General features: G+C 46.1%; 1 protein-coding gene across 9 annotated transcripts in view; it reads left to right on the forward strand.

Moving 5' to 3' along the window:
• LOC120943194 (myosin phosphatase Rho interacting protein) overlaps positions 1-23,756 on the forward strand; it is a 224,446-nt gene that overhangs the window by 110,380 nt on the left and 90,310 nt on the right. For all 9 annotated transcript variants that reach the window (XM_040356353.1, XM_040356356.1, XM_040356355.1 and 6 more), the window contains exons 4-5: positions 5,341-5,489; positions 14,581-14,665. In XM_040356353.1, coding sequence (XP_040212287.1) covers positions 5,341-5,489; positions 14,581-14,665 — 234 coding nt within the window. The remainder of the gene's footprint in view (positions 1-5,340; positions 5,490-14,580; positions 14,666-23,756) is intronic.

The raw sequence follows: 23,756 nt of genomic DNA on the forward strand, positions 1-23,756 counted from the left end.
GTCTATATGCATTGACCATTTGGGGTCGCTTCTATTTCTTAAATAATATATCTTTGTTTCGTGATCGATACAGTAAAAAGCAATTAAATGGCATCAAATTTCATATTTTGAGAAGTCTCTGTAAATGTTGCAGCTTCTTATTCTGGAGATGGAGTGGAGCAGAAATCACCGGATGATGCCCCCCCCCCCCCCCCGCAGCCCTTTCTCTAGAGTCGTGTAAGCAGGAATCATTCAGCGGCCTTTCATCTCCCGTGCTCTGAGGCCTGTGAGTTGGATTACAATAATGAGGGCTTTATTCCCCGTTCTCCGCCTTCCCTGTCTTGCTCTTTTTCTACCCCCCCCCCCCCCCCCCCCCCCCTGCACAGGGTGAACTTTTTGTCATTCAGCCCGGGTCTCCTTTCCAAGTGGGTCTGCAGGAGGAGTACAGGCCCGGGTTCTTGGCTGCTCTAGTGTGAGAGAAGAGCGGTGGCCCCGCAGGCTTTGTACACTCTGCAGCTTTGCCCAGCATTGACCTTTTTCCTGGAAGCCAAGGCATCGTGTGATACAACAAGGCACCGGGAATGCGCAGCCCTCTGTAGTGCCTCTTATGCATGACACAGACTTGTAGCATCTGGTACAATTCAATAAAACCGGTCCGCCCGGTTTCTTCTCTTGTTTGCGAGACGCATCATCTGCGTTCTCCTCGGCGCGGAGAAGATTGATGCAGAGTAACTGTACTGAAATGGCCTCTAATTGGTCATTACCTTGCCGTCTTTTTTATTAGTTTGCGTAGCAATGTTCTTTATAATCTTATCTATTTTACCTGCCCTGTAATTTAGTGTGAGGACACCAACCGCCCCCTACCTGGCTCCATGTCTGTGCTATGGGTGAAACCTTTTCATTCTATATGGTGCTTCTTCCCCGTACCCTGTAATCAGTAACACAAACAGATGAGTAAATGCTTGAAGCACTACCTCTCCCATAAAGTCTATTTATAAAGCCGTTTTTTTGTTTTTAATAGAGGAAATGTCTTGAGGAAGGAAAGAAAAGGAGAGACGGCCTTTAAATACATGAAGGGCGTGAGGAGTAAGGTTCAGGAGAGCAGGGCTTTAAATATGAAACCAAGATCAAGAACACGGGGACGTGACCTCAAACAGACCGGAGCCAGATCAAGAACAGGGGGACGTGACCTCAAACAGACCGGAGCCAGATCAAGAACAGGGGGACATGACCTCAAACAGACTGGAGCCAGATCAAGAACACGGGGACGTGACCTCAAACAGACTGGAGCCAGATCAAGAACAGGAGGACGTGACCTCAAACAGACCGGAGCCAGATCAAGAACACGGGGACGTGACCTCAAACAGACCGGAGCCAGATCAAGAACAGGGGGACATGACCTCAAACAGACTGGAGCCAGATCAAGAACAGGGGGACGTGACCTCAAACAGACTGGAGCCAGATCAAGAACAGGAGGACGTGACCTCAAACAGACTGGAGCCAGATCAAGAACAGGGGGACGTGACCTCAAACAGACTGGAGCCAGATCAAGAACACGGGGACGTGACCTCAAACAGACTGGAGCCAGATCAAGAACAGGGGGACGTGACCTCAAATAGACTGGAGCCAGATCAAGAACAGGGGGACGTGACCTCAAACAGACCGGAGCCAGATCAAGAACACGGGGACGTGACCTCAAACAGACCGGAGCCAGATCAAGAACAGGGGGACATGACCTCAAACAGACTGGAGCCAGATCAAGAACAGGGGGACGTGACCTCAAACAGACTGGAGCCAGATCAAGAACAGGGGGACGTGACCTCAAACAGACTGGAGCCAGATCAAGAACACGGGGACGTGACCTCAAACAGACTGGAGCCAGATCAAGAACACGGGGACGTGACCTCAAACAGACTGGAGCAAAGTTCAAAACTAATCTTAGAAAATATTATTTTACTGAAAGAGTAGTTAACCACTTTACAACCGCTGAATGACAAAATACGTCCTCGGCTTTGTGCGGTGATATCTGGATGGGTCCAGCTACAGGCATCATTCAGATATCAGGGTCTTAACCTGGCGATTCTGTGCACAATAAGAACGATCAAAGCGGCAGTTCTGCCACTTGATCGTTCTTAAAGGCAGCGGGAGTGGACGTCCCCCCCCCCCTCCTCCCGCCGCCATCCGGTGCTTCTCCGGGCTCTCCCGTGCCATCGGGGGCCCGGAGAGCGAATCGACCGGCGCTGGCTGGGGAAGCATAGAGATGACTGATCACCAGTCATCTCTATGACCGTCGGAGGCCCGGGCGCGACGTTATGATGTCACGCTGGTAACCGGAAGTAAACAAAGCCGCAATCGCGGCTGTCGGTGTGAGATCTGTGAATGTTTTTTTTCACCGATTTCATGCTTCTAAGCCTGGAGGAGAGATGTGGGGTCTTATTGACCCCACATCTCTCCATAAAGAGGACCTGTCACACTGATTCCTATTACAAGGGATGTTTACATTCCTTGTAATAGGAATAAAAGTGATCAATAAAAATAAAAAATAAAAGTGTAAAAATAAAAAAATTAAGTAAAAAGAAAAAACTTTTTTTTTTTTTTAAACGCCCCTATCCCAGGTAGCGTGCGCGCAGAAGCAAACACGCATGCAAGTCCCGCCCACATATGTAAACGCCTTTCAAACCTCACATGTGAGGTATCGTCACGTGCGGTCTATGTGCAACAATTCTAGCGCTAGACCTCCTCTGTAACTCGAAAATAGTAACCTGTAAAAAAAATTAAAGCGTCGCCTATGGAGATTTTTAAGTACCGAAGTTTGGCGCCATTCCATGAGTGTGCGCAATTTTAAAGCGTGACATGTTGGGTATCTATTTACATGGCGTAACATCATCTTTCACATTATACAAAAAAATTGGGCTAACTTTTTTCTGTTTTGTTATTTTTTAATTCATGATTTTTCCCAAAAAAAGGTGTTTGAAAAATTGTTGCGCAAATACCGTGCGAGAAAAAAAGTTGCAATGGCCGCCATTTTATTCCCTAGGGTGTCTGCTAAAAAAAAAAAAATATATAATGTTTGGGGGTTCTGATTAATTTTCTAGCAAAAAAATTGAGATTTTTACATGAAGGAGAGAAGTGCCAAAATAGGCCCGGTTGTAAAGTGGTTAATGCTCGGAATAGACTTCCAGCAGAGGTTATAAGTCCGTCAACGTTATGCTTGGTAGATTTTTTAAACAAATGTTTGTATGAACATTCTCCCTACATTCAATGATTTGACGAATGTCATTAAAAAGCACTTCTTTGGCTTTTAACATTCAGTTTTGAAATAAAGTAGAATTTTCTGAACAATAACCACATTTACTGTTAGAAGCAGTGGCGGCTGGTGGTCATTTTTTTGGGGTCAGGTCGGTTGGGTGCGAAGCACTTACCCCATTTATGGCGGGCAGCCCTGCACAGGCGGTGGGCGTCACCGTCGGCTTCCCCTGCTCTCCACGGGCATTACATTGGCTTCCGTTTCCTCCCTCCTCGGCGCCCAATTGGGAAGCTTCTTCTTTTGGCCAATTGGGAAATTGGTATCGGACCCACTTCCTGATTGGCTGGTAGGAGGATCAGTGTTTCGATAGTGAATATTCATTCGCTACTGTAGCACACCTGGGTGGGCTTGTATCGCAATGCTCTGTGCCCGAGCCCACCCTATTTTAAAGCCTATGGCTCCAATCAGGTGCTTAACCCCCCCCCCCCCTCCATTGGAGTTCATGCATCCGGCGTCCTGCATGGGACTGGGCACATGGAATTGGGGGGGGGGGGGGGGCGGCGCCAGGGCGCCCCCAATGGATGGGCTGCTCAGATGTGATAGTGAGGAAATGCTCAGCATATAAACTCACTGAAAACTGACCAGGAGGTGACCAGGGCACAGACATTGTTCGCCTAGGCGAAACCGTAAAAAAAAAAAAAAAAAAAAGAACTTGATATATGTGCAGCAGAGGGTGGGATTGAAATAGATGACGATCCACTTTAACCACTTGCCGCCTGACAACAGTACATTGTACAGCTAGTGGGCGGCATGGCAATGTACTGGTATGTCACAATCCACTCCTGGTTTTCAGGTGCACTTGCCCCCCCCCCCCCCTGTGCTGATCTGTGCTGTGATTAGACACGGCGCAAATTTGTCAGCAGGATACAGCCAATGATTTTGGCTGTATACCTGCTGATCGACTGTGCCCAATCACAGCACAGGGTTATGTGTTTAAAAACACACAGAACACTGAACACAGATTAGCGAGTTGAGGGAGAAATGCCAGACAGTCTGTGAGTAAAAGAGTGTCATTTGTCATTTAAAAAAATAAAAAATAAAACTACTAATAAACTATGCTATAAAAATTGCATGCTTCCTAAAAATATGCAACCTTTTATCGTGTAACAGAACATGCTGCTTGCACCTTGATGACCAAACTACCACTCACAAATTTGCCAGGATATAGTTCTCTTCTATATTTGATATATCTATTGCAATGGGATTGCTGCACAAAAATTATTTTATTTTGAAGAAATTCGTCAAAAAGACATCAAAAACATCATCTGTATAATCAGGCAATCCTGATATTTTAACAGTTTCGCCTAGGGGCGTGATCCAGTATAGCCCGAAACTGTTATAATATCATGCTTGCCCGATTATACAGATGATGTTTTTGACGAATTTCTTCAAAATAAAATAATTTTTGTGCAGCAATCCCATTGCAATTTTCTCTATATTGAAGACAGTGGGAAGGCTTGATTGCTAGCACTACCAGCTGTGACTGACGTGCACCTCACCCCTTCCTTTATATATATATATATATTAAACATTGTCTACTGGAATCTTGGTGTACTTTGTGTATTTCTTCCAGATCTGTGGAGTTATCCAGTGTGAGACTTTCCCTCTGTAAAGGAGCTTCCTGTGATAATGACCGCTCGCTGCAGCTCCCTCTCCTTGTGCAGAGTGACCGGTCTTGTCTCCTCCCCTTCTTGTCATTTTCTGCAGACAGCCTGTAGTGGGTGGGGCTTGCTGGGCCCCTCCCACAGCTCTGCTCTCTGCACAGTGCATGCACAGTGATGATATGTCAGCTATTATCTGGGTTTGCAAAGGCATTTGTTGCACATAAAATAGATTCATAACCTTTGTATCTATTGATTTTGTTTTGACGCTACATCTACTATTGCCATTCTAGGGGTGCTTATCTTTTTACATTTTTTATAATATAACAGCAGAAATCTTTTCTCTATGTATCATATGTGTTTGTTACATTTGTTGCATTTTGTTTTTGTAATTTATTATTTTTTCTGCTTTAAGCCTTTGAGATATACTGAGTGTTTTATGTTCTCTTGCAGCCTACAACCCTCCCTCAGGGGACGATAAACATGAACCAGTGCACGGACGTTATAGACGCGGAGAGCCGCACCGGCCAGAAGTACTCTCTCTGCATCCTAACCCCCGAGGAGCATTTCATCAGGGCCGAGAACAAGGAAATCATTAATGGGTGAGTCGCTGCACAAGACTCTCGGATTCTTTTCTCGCTTTTATTGGATTTGCTTGTTTCTGTAGTTCTACAGCAGCCTTACTAGCTCTTTCTGCCTTACTGATCTACTAAAACCTGCCAGATGCTGGCCAAGCACAAATCTGTGTCATTGCTTTAAAGGGTATGTAAACCCCAATAATGAGGATCAGCATGACAGTCTTCTCAGCAACAGACGGCCTCTCTAGTTCTCTCCTGACAGGTGCCCTTTAAGAAGCACAGAAGCAGCGAATGCAGGTGTGTAAGGTCTGGCCCAACCTGAACCCACGAGCCGACATCCTACAATAGGGACATTGTACCTGCTGCTTTGTTCCCGGGAGACACCCAGAGACAGTATAAGCCTTTCTGACAGCCGGCCCGGGCGGCAGCTTCTAATGTATTTATCCATCTGTATTTTGTATTGATATTCAGACCTCGCTTTATGCAATCTTCAGCATGCCTGTGTGTTGTGTTTTTTTTTTTTTTTGCTTAAAATTTTCCTTTTCATGTTTCCTGTCTCCGTCTCCATTTCATCTGTGAAGAAAGGTTCCTTTGACTCTTAAAGGAAAATGTCATCCCTTTTCAGGTTTATTTTATAGTGGATAATCTAATCAGTCAGTGCTAATGCTTCAAAAGCCATTTCTGAGTATAGCTGGAAACTGCACACATCTATGGGCCATCCATTGTCTATCATTACCATGGGCAGCCTCTGCTTCCTTATAAGTAGTGCTGCACAGTGATTGGGCTTCACTGTTCCTCTGTCAGCCTGACCTGAGCCCGATTCCGTAATCACCTTGTTGTTACTGACTGCCGGTTCACATAGATGCGCTCTGCGAGATTGCAAGTAATGTAAATTGTCCGTGCGATTTCAGACATACAGATGGTATGGTTGAATTTGGACCAAACTCGCACACGAATCGGATCACATGGGTGTGCGATATGCGAGCTGAAACAGGGGTGTCATTAACATTGTATTGACACTCCCAGCAGTTTGCATATGGCAGTGTGAAGTGCTGTGAAAGTCGGGTGCGATGCGGGAACCTGCAGTGGATTCACAATTTTCCCGCATCGCACCTATATGAACCGAAACTTGAAGCGGATCTCCACCGAAAAAAATAAAATATTAAAAGTCAGTAGCTACAAATACTGCAGCTGCTGGCTTTTAATATTGGGACACTTACCTGTCCTGGAGTCCAGCGCCGTCCGCAGCAGAGGACGAGCGATCGCTCGTCACTCTGCTGCCCACCCCCTCCATCCTCGGTGAGGGAACCAGGAAGTGAAGCATTGCGGCTTCACTGCCCAGTTCCGTACGGCACATGGGGAAAGGGGAATAGCCGCTCCAGGTGGGAACCAGAGGCGTCCCTAGGGGGGGGCCAGAGGGGGCCCTGACCCCCCCCAACATCATGCTGTGCCCCACCATGTGCCCCCCCCAAAAAAAAAAAAAAAAAAATTTTTTTTTTTTGCATTTTTGTATTTTGCTCCCCGAGAGGGAGAGCGTCCCCAGTCAGCTCTGCGGGGGATTCCTCCCCCTCCCTGTGCTCGCCGACACTGCATAATGCAAGCGCTCACACAACCAGATATTCTAGCCTGGGCCGTGTTTAAGTGTGTGCACTGCAGACTGCAGTACACTGTAATCACTGAACTACATTATCTCCATCCCTTCTGTCCCCCCCCGAGACAGTGGTGATGGGAATATCCCTCCTGCCCAGCAATTATATTCTCCCGACAAACAGTGATTATCACTAGTGACTATACAGCAACCACTAGTGATAATCATAAGAGAATCTGCTCATTAATGGTTCAAATCTCAGCCAGTTTCTGCTGAACCAGCTGAGATTTAAAACTGTCTATGGCTGGTCTTAGCTCTTAGGCAGCCCATACATTGATTAGCACTGTGGAGTGTCGGCTTCCTGGCGGGATCAGGCATGTGGGATTTCAAACACACCCGAGCCCATCTCTATTGGTTGTAGACTGTTGAGCTCCCTGCAGGTTGCTTAGCAGCAGTGGAGCCTTCTCTGACATGCTGATTGGGATGCAATCCAGGTGATGCTCTTAGTCAAATCTTAGTCATAAATATCAGTGATTTTATTGATCAAAGCCCACACTTTACAGGCATAGAGCCCACATGGCTGCTGATCATATGGTTGATTATATTTATGTGGTTGTACTCTTGATGCTAATAAATACTGTGTTTATTAGATCTGACTGGGAGCATCACATGCCGATCAGCATGTCAACAGAGAAGGTTATACAGCATTACTGCTGCTAGGTGACCAGCTGGGGGCTCGGCTCTCTATAACCAATAGTGCCAGCCTTCCCCTGCATGCACCCATAATGTCACCAGCACTAGGTTCTAATAGACTGCCGCCGCTGCCAAGGAGACAGACGCCAGACCAGCGCTGTAAATAGCAGGGACAGGACAGCTGGGGATCCCCACTGTGGCAGAACACCAGGGCCCGGTGGCAAGACAACCTTTGAAACCCTGATAGTTCTCCCACTGCTTTGGACCCTAATATTTTCTTGGTTTGCTGGTGACATATCTCTTGTTTTCTGCCACCCTGGGGGGCCCCAGTATAGTAGGAAGGGAGCTCACTGCAGAACATGTGAAAGGGCCCATAGTGGAATCGTAATAAAGGGCCCCCCTACTATAAATTGCATTTTATAGTTGGCCCCCCTACTTTTGTCCCTGTCCCCCCATGTGCCCCCCCTAAATATGAAAGCTGGAGACGCCACTGGTGGGAACCCAGACGAACATCCACCGTTGCAGACAACTCAGGTGCAGGCAATGCACTTAGCAAAGCAGGAACAAAGATTGTCTCTGGACAGCCGCACTCTGAACAAATTGTAGCCTTACGGCCCTACAGCACATGCGTGGGTCGCGCTGCGCTGCGCTCACCTGTCCCCGCTGTGTTCTGGGAGCCGTGTGTTTCCCAAAACACAACAGGGGGGGGGGGGGATCTGACATCCTACCCGCTGACTGTGTGGCCAGAAGTGGGTGCAAAAACCTGTCTTAGGACAGGAATCTGCACCCCCTTCCCCTGAAAGGTGTAAAATGTGGCACCGGGGGGGAGGGTTCCGATGAGAGGAAGTCGTATTTTACGTTGTTTGCGTAAGTCGTTCGCAAATAGGGCTGTACGTAAGTTACGTTCACGTCGAAAGCATTGACAGTTGGCGGCGTAATTTGGAGCATGCGCACTTGGAAATGTTCACGGACGGCGCATGCGCCGTTCGTAATAAACGTCAATTACGTGGGGTCACAAGTAATTTAAATAAAACACGCCATCATCCACATTTGAATTAGGCGGGCTTACACCGACACATTTACACTACGCCGTCGTAACTTAGGGCGCAAGTTCTTTCTGAATACGGAACTTGCGCCCTAAGTTACAGCGGCGTAGTGTATCTGAGATACGCTATGCCCACCGATAGATACGATAATGTATCTGAATCTGGGCCTGTTACTGTAGATTTATATCTAGAATTTGTCTTCGATTTGAAATGACACTAAAATTATGAATCTGGTACAAAGCATTGTGAAAGTATTTACAATTTAAATAAAGCCTTTTTTTTAAAGCTCGGTTCATACCAATGCAAATTGGATGCGGTTTCCCCCTGCATTCGATTTGCATAGCAGAAGATTGTGATGGGCTCTCTATGGAGCCGGTTCACACATCTTCACAGCGGCTCTGGTGCGAGTTGTACAGGAGTCCTGTGCGTCTTCTGGTCCATTTCAGGTCCAAATTCAGCCCAAAAATTCGGGCTCGAAGCGGTGAATGGCGACACACTGGACTCCTGCTGTGAGCCGCATTCAGCTTAGATGTGAACCCAGCCTTAAATTTTACCTTTGTAAATAGGGCCGTTAGTGATTACACGTGGGAGACCCAGCTGGGGGGCTGCTGGTGATTGGGTGCGGGCGGATTCCACATTGAAAACAATGGGAGGCTGACAACTCCCATAGTTAATCGCAGCCCTGGGTGGCTGCAATTGTTACTGTAGCAGTCAGCATCCCATTGCACATGTGGATTCTTCCCGCAGCTAATCAAGTGTGGACGGGACCTAAAACATTTAACAAAATGAATAAACAAATTTAAAAAAATCAGATAAAAAAAAGGAATAAACGAACAGTTAATAAGGTGATTTAATAGGGGATTTTTTTTTTAAATACACGTGTGTGTGTGTGTGTGTGTGTCTTTATTTATTTTTTATTTGTCAATTTGCTTTGTGACATCGCATGCTGATGGAATCTCATCCCTTTGATTCCTTGAAACTGATTATTTTGTTTATCTCATGTCTGAACATTGTTTACAAACATTGTGTCAGATGGTCAGCTTCTACAGCTGCTTTATTTGCACTGCAACTCCCGGCTGTCATTTTGACAACCAGGAATTGCTGGCACGTGTGAGGAGGGAAGTGGCAGGAGGACAGGACATACTACAGCTATCCTTTGTAGTTTGCATTTTTTATGGCATATGTGGTGTTCGTCCAATGTCCATAACTGGTTTAACCTTCTCAGGAGTCTGTTTTCCCTCTCTCCCCCAGCAGGTCCTTTTCGGCATCTGGGAGCAAAAAGAATTTGCCTTATATGAGCGCCAAGTTGGCCCATTAGATATGCGACGGCTGTGTGCTCTGATATACTGTAGTAGCATTCACTATAGCCAGTAAGCGGTTCTGTGTTGCGGCAGCAGTACAAGTTGCTTTCTATTGCTGGAGCTAAATAGAGCTTGGCTGAATGCTTCTCTGCCATTTAGGAGAAGCCTTGTATTTTTACGAGTGAGTGTATAAGGCTTCCTCTGATTGGCCCGAGATGGAGAGTTGGGCGGACAGCGTCGCGGTTTAAACAGGGCTCTTCCTCCCGCCATGCGACAGCAATGGGTGACTGAGCATTCACTCTCTAAACACCAGAGCTGCCATGTGGCAGGGGTAAGGAATGGGTCACTGGTTCCAGGATAAATTAAAGTAATGGGTATTCTCCTCCAAATGGCCGGTTTGTGCAGTTGGTGGGGCCACCATTGAAGTGAGTCTTTTATTTTTCTCTACATGGGCAAAACACTGCTTTAGTTTAAGCAAAGAGACTCTTTAAAGAGGCTCCGTCACTTTGCCCAGTCTGTTTAAGTTAAAGCTGAACTGCAGGAAAACTGCTAAATATACAGATGAAATGCATACAAGGGGGACTGGTTTACCTGCCAATAGAATTGTATTTCTGTCCACCCAGTCCTATGGTTTACACTGAACATTCTTGTGGATGACACGGTTTATAGTTGAGGAATGCACGGGTGTCTTCTCTCTGACCAGCTGAATGGACAGTGATGGAGCAGCAGAACACTGATTTCACCATCTCTCTGCTCTCTCCTTCCATCAACATAGTACTTGTAAGCCTGTCAACACATCTGATTGGCTGCCGTTACTGCCTCTTTCTTTCCCAGTTATTTTTTTTTTTAAATTTAAGTACAGTAAAACCTTGTTTTTTTGAGAGTAATTTGGTTTGAGAACGTTTTGCAAGACGAGCAAAATGTTTTAATACATTTTGCCTTGATATACAAGCGATGTCTTGATATAAGAGCAGCGTCATGTCACAACTGAGTATAAAAAAGAAGATTACAAGCATGTTTCTGGAACTAATTATCCTCTCAAACCGAGGTTTTCCTGTACCTTGCTGCATTAAAATGCATCTTTTAAAGTGTGTGTAAATGCTGATGTTTTTTTCTTTTTACCTTTTAGGCCTGGTTCACACTGGTACGATTTGAGATGCGATTTGAGATGTCAAATCGCATCTCAAATCGGCGGCATTTGTCAGCAATGGCACCGTCCTAAACGGTGCGGCACTGCACTGATTTCAAAAAGAAGTTCCTGTACTACTTTTTGCGATTTCGGGCCGCGATTTACATTGACATCTGTGCAGAAACCTGCACAGATGTCTCTGAAATCGGGACTGCCAGCGGGAGTGAAATTGTCGGAGTTCAGCTGAACTCCCGCAGCCCAGTGTGAACCTGGGCTTTAAAGGGGTTGTAAAAACTTCCATCGGCGGGAACGCACTCTTCCTCTCTTCCCGGGGTACTTGGCTTTTGATTGGATAGATTTATAGCAGCTCAGCCATTGCCTCCCACTGCTGTCAATCAAATCCAATGATGCCGGGGGAGGTGTTCTGTCAAAAACTCCAACCGTGTGTACTGCGTGAGCACGAGATCCTTTTTATAGAACACCGGCATTCTGTGTCTATAGACGCAAATGCTGGACTCGGGAGTGCATCCGCTAGGTAACCCCCAGGGAAAACTCTTCTCCTAGGGGGTAGGGGGGGTTACCAATGCAAGGAGGAGCCACAAGCGCCACCAGGGGACCCCAGAAGACGATGATCAGGGCCACACTGTGCAAAACGAACTGCACAGTGTATGAGATATATATTTATATGCAAAGGTTTAAAATCACTTTAAATATTATACTCAGTGTTATTAGCCTTTGTGTAAGCCAAACTGTATAGTCCTATCCCTTGGGTTGTATAAAATGGCAAAGGGGAACTATAATGGTGTTGTGTCTCTCTCTCTCTCTATATATCTATATATATATATATATATATATATATATATATATATATATATATATATATATATATATATATATATATATATATATATATATATATATATATATATATATATATACATACATACATACATACATACATACATACATACACACACATAAAATTAGTATGTGTGTGTATATATAGATTTTTTTTTTTTTACGTTTCTAAGTTCTGGAACTGATTCTTTTCTTTTTTTTTTTTTTTTTTTTTATAAAATCTTTAACAAAAACATATGATAGGATGCACACAGGATACATCGGTCATAGAATCTAATGGGTTTGAGAGAGAGAAGTACTGTATAGAGCTATTTTCATCAAAGCAGTCAAGATTAGCCTGGTATAATAAACAGAAATAAAACCTATGAAGTATTTCATATTTACATGTATCAATTAAAAATCATTTTAGACCTCCATATAATAAAGAAAATCTATCCAAAAATAAAAGCCATCTCCCCAGCAATTCTAATCCAATCCACTTTCTAAAAAAAAAGAAAAGAAAAAAAAGTTCTCATTAAAAATATTTTGTGCACCATTACTCTGCTCTAAGAAAATACAATTGATTAACTGAGAACATGTGCTGCCTTCCGAATGACCTCACTGAATCCTGGGCAACTTTGAGTGTTAGGAAAAGGAGCGTGTTAAGGAAATTTACACAGAAACATCCGCGCATGGAAAAAGAGCCGTGTAGAGTTTATATAACAAGTCGTTAAGCATTTCATATACAAGTACTGGAGTGCAGAGAACCGAACGCACAGAGTCAGGGCAAGACAGAGGGGGCACAAGGGGAATATGGTAATAAGGGCCAATTCCTGGAAGACCGAGAGACCTTCCAACAACTTGTCTGAAGCTCCAGAAGTGCCCACGTTTCCAATCCCACTTTAACGGCACCCCAATGACACTTTTTCAACACACCTGTGTTGCAGCTTGCCACAATGCTTGGTATTGCACTACCCTCCGCTTTGGGGGCTTGCTGATAAAAAATAGTGCATGCACCTATTTTTTGTGTGTTTTGGGCAGCCCATTCCAAAGCCCATGCATAACTTGCATTAATGCACATCCATACATTAAAGGTGCTTTAAAGTGAATCTAAAAAAAACTTCTCTGGGCAGCAGCCCCCCTAATATTTCCCTGAGCCCCATCTCGATCACCGGCGCCGCTTGCAGCTCCTCCCCGCATCGGTAAACCCCTTAGGACAGGCATGTCCAAAGTCCGGCCCGGGGGCAAATTGTGGCCCCCGTTCCAGTTTAATGTGGCCCCCCTGGTAATTTGGATATATACTGTATTTATCGGTGCTGCCTCGGAGAGGACAGGGAAATTACATACAGGAGAATCTCCTGTTTATTCAGTGACATCTGTAATAGGAAGTCCTGTCTCCTGGGCTGCCATTGGACGACTCCTCTGTCTATCATAGGAGGCAGGAGAAATAGTATTAAAGAGGCTGCTGTGTAAACAGGAGATTCTCTTGTATGTAATCTGTTGGTGCTAATCCCACCCCACCCCACCCCCCCTTCCCTCCGAGGCTGTAGATGGACATCGATCAGGCTGCATTCATGGCAATGGCGAGGCTGCAGATGGGCACTGATTAGGCTACATTGATGGGCAATGACCCTTATTTTGCTTCACAGTTTTTTATTGATGTTTTTTTTCCCTGAAACTTCCCTCTTAAAGTGAAGTAAATACAGTATATCCAAATAACACGCCCACGCTCATTTCTTCACCACACACAGCCACAAAGGCAAGAGAATTCTTGTTGGGCGGTGTATTAGTTGCTCGGACGAACACACTTAGACCAAATTTTAATGGTTCAAAGAATGTCAGGCAAAATGGTCGGCCCTCACGCATGTTCACTGCATCAAATCTGGCCCTCTTTGAAAAAAGTTTGGACACCCCTGCCCTAGGAGAAGCGCTCTCCCTGGGGGTTACCTTGCGGGCGCGCTCCCGAATCCAGCGTTTGTGTGCACAGACACAGAATGACAAACCCGGCCCCCGCGCCCGCCTTATTAGATTTGATTGACAGCAGTGGGAGCCAATGGCTGCGCTGCTATCAATCTATCCAATCAAGAGCCAAGAACCCCGGGCAGAGGAAGAGCGTGTCTCCACTGAGGGAGCGAAGGGCTCAGGTGAGTAGATCGGGGGGGGGGGGCAGTTTTTTCACCTTTTTAATTGAGGTTAAAAAACATGACCCCTTTAACTCTGATCCTCGATAATATGCACAACATCGATGATGATGCCATTCATGCTACGTGACGCAGTGAATTGCCAGTAGACTGTATTTCATTGCACTCTTTAAACAGTTGGGCAAAATAACACTACTGTTAAATATGTAGTCTGTGCTTGTGAGGAATGGCCATTTGGTCCCTCTGCCACCATTTTGGCATTACCATTAAATGCCCATGTTGCCATGATGACGCTTCCAGCAGCGGGCCCTAAAACAGTAGCATTGTATGTTGTTAATAAAAGATCTAAATTATGGCTTTTTTTCCCTTCCTTCCCACAGTTGGTTGGAGATGTTGATTGTATACCCAAAGACCAACAAGCAGAATCAGAAAAAGAAGAGGAAAGTGGAGCCCCCTACTCCGCAGGTAAAATAGTCTTCTGCTTTTTCTTATTTGGTCATCCCTGCAGCTGCAAGAAGTGTTCGGTGGGCTTTATTTTAGGAAATGCCATGTTTTGCATTTGAACGCAGTGCTGCGCAGAAATGCATTTGTATGAATGCAAAACGCAGAAGAGTCGAGTTTACCCTGCTTTGCCTGCGCCTCCAAAAGGTCATCCACAATACTCACTGCTTTTCCTGCAACACACACAAATCCCAAAAGAAATGTTACTTTTATAACAAAGGAAAGGAAGTCCTAGGCAACCTCGGAACCAACATCCGCGCTACTAAATGAAAGCAAATTAAATCTTGGCAGAATTGCCACCAACGTGCACTGCAAATGCACAGTGCATCAACATAAGCCATGAGTGCAGTTTGCGCTTGATGTCCCTGTACTATATGTAAATGTTTGCGTATGTTCAGCAAAATTGAATTTTCATAGACAAGTAAAGATAGGGAAAAGTAATGGGCTGAAACCTGCTTTTTGAGTTTTGTCTCAGATGTAGGTTGTGTTCTATCGTGGGTCGATGGCATTTTCTTTTTAAGTACAGGGGATTGATTTTTTGAAGTTTTAGAGCAGAGTTTTTAGAGCAGTGGTCTCCAAACTGCGTCCCTTTGCTTATCTTTATCCAGTCCTTCGCACACTATTCCTCCCACCGAATCTAGGCACTATTCCTCCCTTTGACACCAACAGTGTGTTTGTTATTCTTCCCATTGACAATAATGGTGAGGCGTAAATTGTTCCTCCCACTGACCCCAATAATGGGGTGCTGTTCCTCCCAATGATGGGGCGTAGATTCTTCCTCTGACCCCAATGACAGGACACTATTCCTCCCACTGACCCCAGCGACGGGGCGCTGTTCCTCCCACTGACCCCAGCGATGGGGCGCTGTTCCTCCCACTGACCCCAGCGACGAGGCGCTGTTCCTCCCACTGACCCCAGCGACGGGGCGCTGTTCCTCCCATTGACAATAATGGTGAGGCGTAAATTGTTCCTCCCACTGACCCCAATAATGGGGTGCTGTTCCTCCCAATGATGGGGCGTAGATTCTTCCTCTGACCCCAATGACGGGACACTGACCTTGCGCTGTTCCTCCCACTGACCCCAGCGACGGGGGGGTTCTGTTCTTCCCACTGGCCCCAGCGACGGGGCGCTGTTCTTCCCACTGACCCCAGCGACGGGGCGCTGTTCTTCCCACTGACCCCAGCGACGGGGCGCTGTTCTTCCCACTGACCACAGCGACGGGGCGCTGTTCTTCCCACTGACCCCAGCGACGGGGCGCTGTTCTTCCCACTGACCCCAGCAACGGGGCGCTGTTCTTCCCACTGACCCCAGCAACGGGGGGGTTCTGTTCCTTCCACTGACCCCAGCGACGGGGGGGTGCTGTTCCTTCCACTGACCCCAGCGACGGGGGGGCGCTGTTCCTCCCACTGACCCCAGCGACTGGGCGCTGTTCCTCCCCCTGACCCCAGCGACGGGGCGCTGTTCCTCCCCCTGGCCATAGTCCAGCCTCCCTAAATACTGAAGGACCGTTCAACTGCCCTTCTGTTTAGAAAGTTTGGAGACCCCTTATTTAGAGTGTATCGCTTTTTATTTAAATAAAAAAAATAAAAGAGTAGCCAGCTTTGTGTCCAGAACCACCAATTTGCACTGTAAAGTGCACTTGGAAGTGCAGTCGCTGTAAATCTGAAGGGAAGATCTGTAATGAGGGGAAGCTCTGCTGATTTTATTATCCAATCCTGTGCAAGCTAAAATGCTGTTTTTTATTTTCCTTGCATGTCCCCCTTAGATCTTCAGCGACTGCACTTGTAGTTTGCACTTGTAGTGCAAAGTGGATTTGCCTTTCGTAAATAACCCCCATACTGCAGCACATGGCCATGAAGGAATGATTTGCTTGGCCCTGTCCATGAATCATAAAGGGTCAGTCCACCACACCTGATATTTTGGGGTTTTGTAGATGCTGTAGTCAGGGCCTTCTTAATAGCATCATGGGCCCCTGGGCAAATTAATGCTCTGGGGCCCCTACAATGGAGACGGCGCAGGTAAACAGACATCAAGTAGGTAGGAGGCAGACGAGGAGCGCTTCCCCTTTTGGGTGGATCTCCACATTAACTACATGAACAATTATTCTGTACAGCAAAGAAACGGTGGGAAAATACTACATACATAAAGTAACAAAGCTGTCCTGTACATACAATATATCTGCTAGATCAATGCCTCCTCATCACTATGGCCCCTCTACACCCCAGATATACCCCCAGCACTCCAATTGTGGGGCAGTGTGGGCTCAAGGACAAGCTGTTTTGGGGAAAGTGCAGGGCCCTCCATGCAGCTGGGGCCCCTGGGCAGTGGCCAGGTGTGCCCACTCATTAAGACAGCCCTGGCTGTAGTTTTCCACCACGTGCCAAGTTCTTATATGTCTCAGGAATATTGGAAATATCTGCTCTTAACCACTTAAGGACCAGCCCATGTACATATACGTCCACAATATGGCACGTACAGGCACATGGGCGTATGGGTACGTCCTCCCCTATTAGCGGGTGGGGGGTCCGATCGGGACCCCCCCCGCTACATGCGGAGGTCGGGTCCGCTCGGGGAGCGATCCGGGACCACGGCGCGGCTATTTGTTTATAGCCGCTCCGTCGCGATCGCTCCCCGGAGCTGAAGAACGAGGAGAGCCGTGTGTAAACACGGCTTCCCCGTCCTTCACTATGGCGGCGCATCGATCGCGTCATTCCCTTTATAGGGAAGACACGATCGATGACGTCATTCCTACAGCCACACCCCCAAACAGTTGTAAACACATACACAGTGATCCCTAACTCCTACAGCGCCGCCTGTGGTTAACTCCCAAACTGCAACTGTCATTTTCACAATAAAGAATGCAATTTAAATGCATTTTTTGCTGTGAAAATGACAATGGTCCCAAAAATGTGTCAAAATTGTCCGAAGTGTCCGCCATAATGTCGCAGTCACGAAAAAAATTGCTGATCGCCGCCATTAGTAGTAAAAAAATAAAAAAAAATAAAAATGCAATAAAACTATCCCCTATTTTGTAAACACTATAAATTTTGCGCAAACCAATCGATAAACGCTTATTGCGATTTTTTTTACTAAAAATAGGTAGAAGAATACGTATCGGCCTAAACTGAGGAAAAAAAATGTTTTTATATATGTTTTTGGGGGATATTTATTACAGCAAAAAGTAAAAAATATTGCTTTTTTTTCAAAATTGTTGCTCTATTTTTGTTTATAGCGCAAAAACTAAAAACCGCAGATGTGATCAAATACCACCAAAAGAAAGCTCTATTTGTGGGGAAAAAAGGACGCCAATTTTGTTTGGGAGCCACGTCGCACGACCGCGCAATTGTCTGTTAAAGCGACGCAGTCCCGAACTGTAAAAACCCCTTGGGTCTTTAGGCTGCATATTGGTCCGGGGCTTAAGTGGTTAAAGGGGTGTTCCAGACTTTTTTTACATTTATTAAAAGTCAGCAGCTACAAAAAGTGTAGCTGCTGGCTTTTAATAAACAGACACTTACCTGCTCCACGGTTCCAGAGACACGCCGGCCGGGGCTCCGCTCCTCGCCCCCCCTCGCCGGCCGGCGTCTTCATTCCTAGTGTGGGCACCCGGCAGTGACAGCTTTCGGCTTCGCGGCCGGGCACCCAGTGCGCATGCGCGAGTGGCGCGGCGCCGTCCGATTGGACAGACGCTCGCCCACAGGGAGGGACTGCAATAAGGCCATTAAGCTATTCGCCTTACCAGCCCCTCGGCGGAAGGAGGAAGTGGGGCAGGAAGTCCCTTTCTCCTGAAGCCACCACCCCCCCCCCCCCCAAAAAAAAATTACATGCCAAATGTGGAATGTAAGGGGGCAAGGAGTGGGTTAAGCGGAAGTTTCATTTTTAGGTGGAACTCCGCTTTAAATTGCCATGGCTGATTTTATATATATTATGGAGGATGTAACTAGAGGAGATGATCTACAGAAACACCCAAATCTCTCAGGCCGACAGGAGCAGAAACAGGAATTAATGGTGGGTAGATCTAAGTGTTGAAGTATCCAGAACATATAAGAAGCCAGGGGCTGACTAAATAAACCAGGCACCACCTATAACCAAAACATCACTTTTTTTTACTAGACTGGTCCTTTAAAATGAAGAGCGACCCCATTTTTTTTATTTGTGAAATTTGTATGAAAACACGTTGTTTTCGGAAAGGCAACACCGTAGATTAGAGCATTCTTGCCAGGGGTGTACAGGTTCCCTTCGGGCCTTCAGGATACCATGGCTGATTAGAACTCCCCTCTCTAATGCATTGCTTATGCTTTTATGCATAGTTGAGATGAGCTGCACTTGGCACATCTCGGTAAGAGCATTAACCCATTAGTGGAGCAAATGCAACATATCTTGGCTGCAAATTGAGAAACCAGGGAGGTAGAAGGTATTAAACAGGGACCTGGGCCTCACCGCTTCTCCCTGATAACGTGGGTGAAATTCCATCATCTCCCACAGTAGAAAATGATGTCAGAGGGGGGTCTCTGTGTCCAGCTTTAGGCTCATACTATAAATGGTAATAGACAGCCGTCTCTCTGACTCACCCTATCCGACTCCCTCGAGTTGCGTGGGATCCCTCAGCTCAAGCTCCGCTTTGCTTACGTTTCTGGGGAGATATGTGCCACCAAGTGCTAGTGACATTTAAGGTGCCAAGGCTAGCACAGGAATTCTAGAGGACAACACTGACCCAAACTAGCTGTCTGCTTGAGAATTGAGTGTGGGCTACAAAAATATGGCTGCCTTCTGATAACAAAATTGATGCGGTGTCATTGCCAAATTATTGCAACTTTGTTTTCTGCAGGAGATCACTGATCATCTGCATGAGAGGGAAGCAAAATGTTGTGAACTAATTAATCCAGCATTCAAGAGCCAGCTTATCTAAGCTAGGAGGAAATAGACCTTTGCAGGGCACCGCTGTCCTTTAAATAAATGAATCATTGATTTGTGACCGACATGAAACTTTCTGTAAGGAACCATTCCTGACGCTCCACAGCGGCACAGTAGTTATAGGACCTCAGCTGTCGTTTTTACCTAAAGTGGCTTATTCGTTCCATCGTTTTTTTAATTAATATTTTTTTTTTTCACTTTTTCCTTTTGATAGTTAATCATTCTAGAACAGTGGTTCTCAACCTTTCTAGTGCAGTGACCCCTTGATAAAATTTGTGGGGACCCCTAACAGTAAAATTATTTTCATATCGTGGGTTGTCCACACCCAAGGCAAGGCAATGGGATGAGTGGCAATGCTGGCAGGGAGTTGGGATGAGTGGCAGTGCTGGCAGGGAGTTGGGATGAGTGGCAGTGCTGGCAGGGAATTGGGATGAGTGGCAGTGCTGGTGGGGAGTTCTGATCAGCCGACTTAGGTGCTCTTGATCAAGGTCATCTGCTGATCTGAGAACTGTAGTGGGGACTTTTAATGGCAACTATAATCACAGGTTGTGTTACTTACTGTGTCTCCGACTTTGTGGTATCTCGTAGCAGTGACGCCTATGCCAAAATCAGGAGATAGGGTCTCCAGCTCCTCCCATTTCACATTCCTCACCAGTCAGCTGACATCTAGTTTCTGTTCCCCAGCCAATGCCGTTAACTGAATGGGCAGCTGGGGAGCTGCGGTGGCTCAACGCGATTGGCACTGCGCTGACAAGCCATTCACCTCTGCAGCTATGGGTTCGGATCCCGGTCTCGGCTACATGTGAATTGAGTTTGGTGGTCTCAGCCTGGCTCCCGGTGGGTGTGCTATGCGAGGTAAGCCTGCGCTTAGTACGCCCACCCCCCTCCCACAAAAACCACCACACTTACACGCACTCGAAATTGGGTTAACATGCACGCACTTTGACCACGCGGTCTCTAAAAATAGAGGCGAAGGACTAACGGGGCTGGTTGAGTGGGCTAGATCCTCTCACTCTGCCCCGTTGGGCTTCAAAGCGGAGCAGGTAGGGCAAGCTGTGTGGGAGGACCCCCTCACACACCCACCATTGCCACCCGGGGCATGGAGAAAGGTGGCAGATTGCCTCTGGGGGAGGCCTGCCTACTCCCAACTCCTGCAGTCTGGCTCCTCTCTCGAGTACACGCACAAAATACACTTAAAAAAAAAAAGAACTAAAAAAAAAAAAAAAAAACTGAATGGGCAGCTGTGAAGAGGCTGAGTGGGCGGCCACGAGCCCCAGGAACAGCCCAGCTGGGTAGCCACAGGTTCCAGGGACAGCCCTGCTGGGTGACCGCAAAAAGGCTGGGAGAGCGGTGCAGGCTTCAGGAACAGCCCAGGATTCGGTGACCCCTGGCAAATCATCATTCGACCCCCAAGTGGGTCCCGACCACCAGGTTGAGAACCACTGTTCTAGAATGACAAATCTGGGGACACAGTTTATCAAAATATGACCTCTGGTCACAAAAGATTTAGTTCAATCTGAGAGTTTGAGGAACAGATAAAATTATAGGCATATAAATCGGTCAGATATCACAAGGCATTGATGGCTTCATTGGATACAATTAAAAGTTTGGTACATGTTATTTGAAAAAAATTAATATATATGGTGAAAGAGGAAAAAAAAAAAACCCAAGTAGATAAATTGCATTCAGCGTTTAAGGCATCAAAGGTAGGTACTTAAAAATTAGAAGCTTCATAGTGGTTTCGATATATTATGAAAAAATGTATGCTGAAGGGATCGTGTAACATAGTATATACATCAGTGATGACTTATTACATGGGTGTATTAGGGTCATATGGGGGATCTCAGAGATAAGACAGGTGCAGTTAAGGGTGAGATGAGAGCAGGGTAAACAGAAGGATACACAATTCTGAAGAGTAGTGGTATATGGACCATGTGGTCCAGGTGAGAGAAACTAGTGTTCCTTTCCTGCCACCTGCCAACAGTCGTTCAAGGTCTCTAATAGAATCCAGCTTGATGGCTCATTCCTCCAGGATAGGTATGTCGGTTGACTTCCAGTAATCGGGGATTACTGCCCTGGCTGCAGTCAGAAAATGCCACAAGGCATCCCTTTTGACAGATTTTGAAGGGTCCAGGTATCATGGAGAGAGTCTGCCTATGAGGAGAGTGGGTGTGTGCCTTTCCTCCAATCAGCAATGTTGGCTATCTTGGCTGCATGCCCAGACCTCACACTCTGTGTTAACCAGGAAGAGAAAATCTCCTAACAAAATCTGAACTTTCTAAACCGTATATAAATGCGAAGACAGCAGATATGGATGTAAAAACCTATGTAGGGAGATTTGGTTCATCTCTGTGTATCATCTGAGGCTGTTCACCTCAATGGGTGTATGGAGGGTTTTATCCACTTTAAAGCAATAAAGAGACCTAAGAACCTACAAAGAGGCTCCCCCTTTTGTGTCCCAGTGATTCAGATGATGAGGTTCTTGATATGCAATGACAGCACCTGATGCCAGCAGCGAAGGGCAGTTGTGACCTCTGAGCTGGCGGACATCCTTTCACACAGAGGGCTCCAGGGTTTCTTTGGAAGATATGGGGCTATGCCTACTAGTAGTTTCTCCTGACACTTGGATGACTTTATCCAAGTGACAGGTGTTTATGGAGGAGCCAGGAAACGTACTTTCTACTGTCCACAGCAGAGTTGGATCACAGAAGGCGGCAGCAGTTGTAGTTTTCTTGGGTTGTATTAAAGCTCCTAGGATGTCTCCAGCACTGTGTTGCATATACTGGAGTGAAGCGGTATATCTCGTGATATCCGTGCATTCTCTGAGAGCACTAAGCCATAAGCAATCGCTGCCTGCAGGCCTCCCTCTCGTCACATCATCCAGTGGCCGAGTTTCTCTGATAGGTTCAGTTGTTTTTTTCTACGTTCATGCAGATTTCAGTACACACACACATCACCCCTTGGAAATGTTTTGCCATTGATTAGGTCCGACCGTATAAAATGCAGCCTGACCTCAACCTCCGCCTGACCTTTCCACAACAAAAATCATGAACATGACATGCAGTCAGAAATGCCTGAGTGAGCACAGATCTGAGCAGCGTTCACTGTGTGGAAAGGGCACCTTTTGTGTTTGAAGGACGGAAAGTAGGACACATTTCACATGGGCTTATTTAGGAGCTCTGTGCGAGGCTATGATGGGTAGAATGATGTAACCCCCTAATAGTCAGTTCTGGGTCACTATAGTGTGAAACATGGCGACGATTTCTGTAGTAATGTAGAACGAATAACCAGAAATCTCCCTTTTTTTTTTTAAACTACAGTAACTGAAATCTGGTTTCTGCACTCCCCACTTTTTATTATTTTTATTCCATAATAATGTATGAATTTTTGGAGAGCTGTCACTAACTTGTATACTGGACGTTGAAGCCGGTCAACTTCTCTGTCCAAGAGCTTGGTTACATTTCCACCTTCTCGGTGCATTCTGGCCTATAGTCCAGTAATGGTAAAGCCGGCCATGGACGGTTCAAATCTCAGCTGGTTCATCAGGGAGATTCGAACCATGTATGGGCAGGCTGATTGTACCCAAGTTGATTGATCAACTTCGGTAAAACAAGCCTGTCAGATGTTTTATGTGATTATTGCCAGCAGCTAGCAATGATCACTGTGTTCTTCTAATGCTCCCCCGCCGGGAAAACACAATGGCTCCTGTGGGAGGGATTCCTGCAGTCAGTGTTGATGGGGGGGATTCGAACGGCTTGTTTTTCTTTCCTGCAACCCATGCCTTCAGGAAAGAAAATGAATTGGGGCACTTTCACACAGACCTGCGGCAAAAACGCATATACGGTTTTTAAAGGACTGCACCAAAAACACATTGCGGGCACGCTTTTTTTTTAAATTTTTTTTTTTGCCACATTTTTACAGCGTTTTCCATTGATTTCAATGAGAAGGTGCAATTTTGGTGAAGTTCTTTCTTTAGCTCCCCAAAGATGCTACTAGCAGATTTTTTTTCCAGCGCAACAGAAGTGTACCGCCACAGTGTAAAAACGTTAATTGATTTTAAAGGGAAGCATTTTTCTTGAGCTTTTCAGATGCGCTTTATTTTTTATACAAAAAAAGCTTGAAAAACTCCTGTAAGTGCCCTAAA

The sequence above is a fragment of the Rana temporaria genome, chromosome 6, assembly GCF_905171775.1.
Source record: "Rana temporaria chromosome 6, aRanTem1.1, whole genome shotgun sequence".
NCBI lineage: Eukaryota > Metazoa > Chordata > Amphibia > Anura > Ranidae > Rana > Rana temporaria.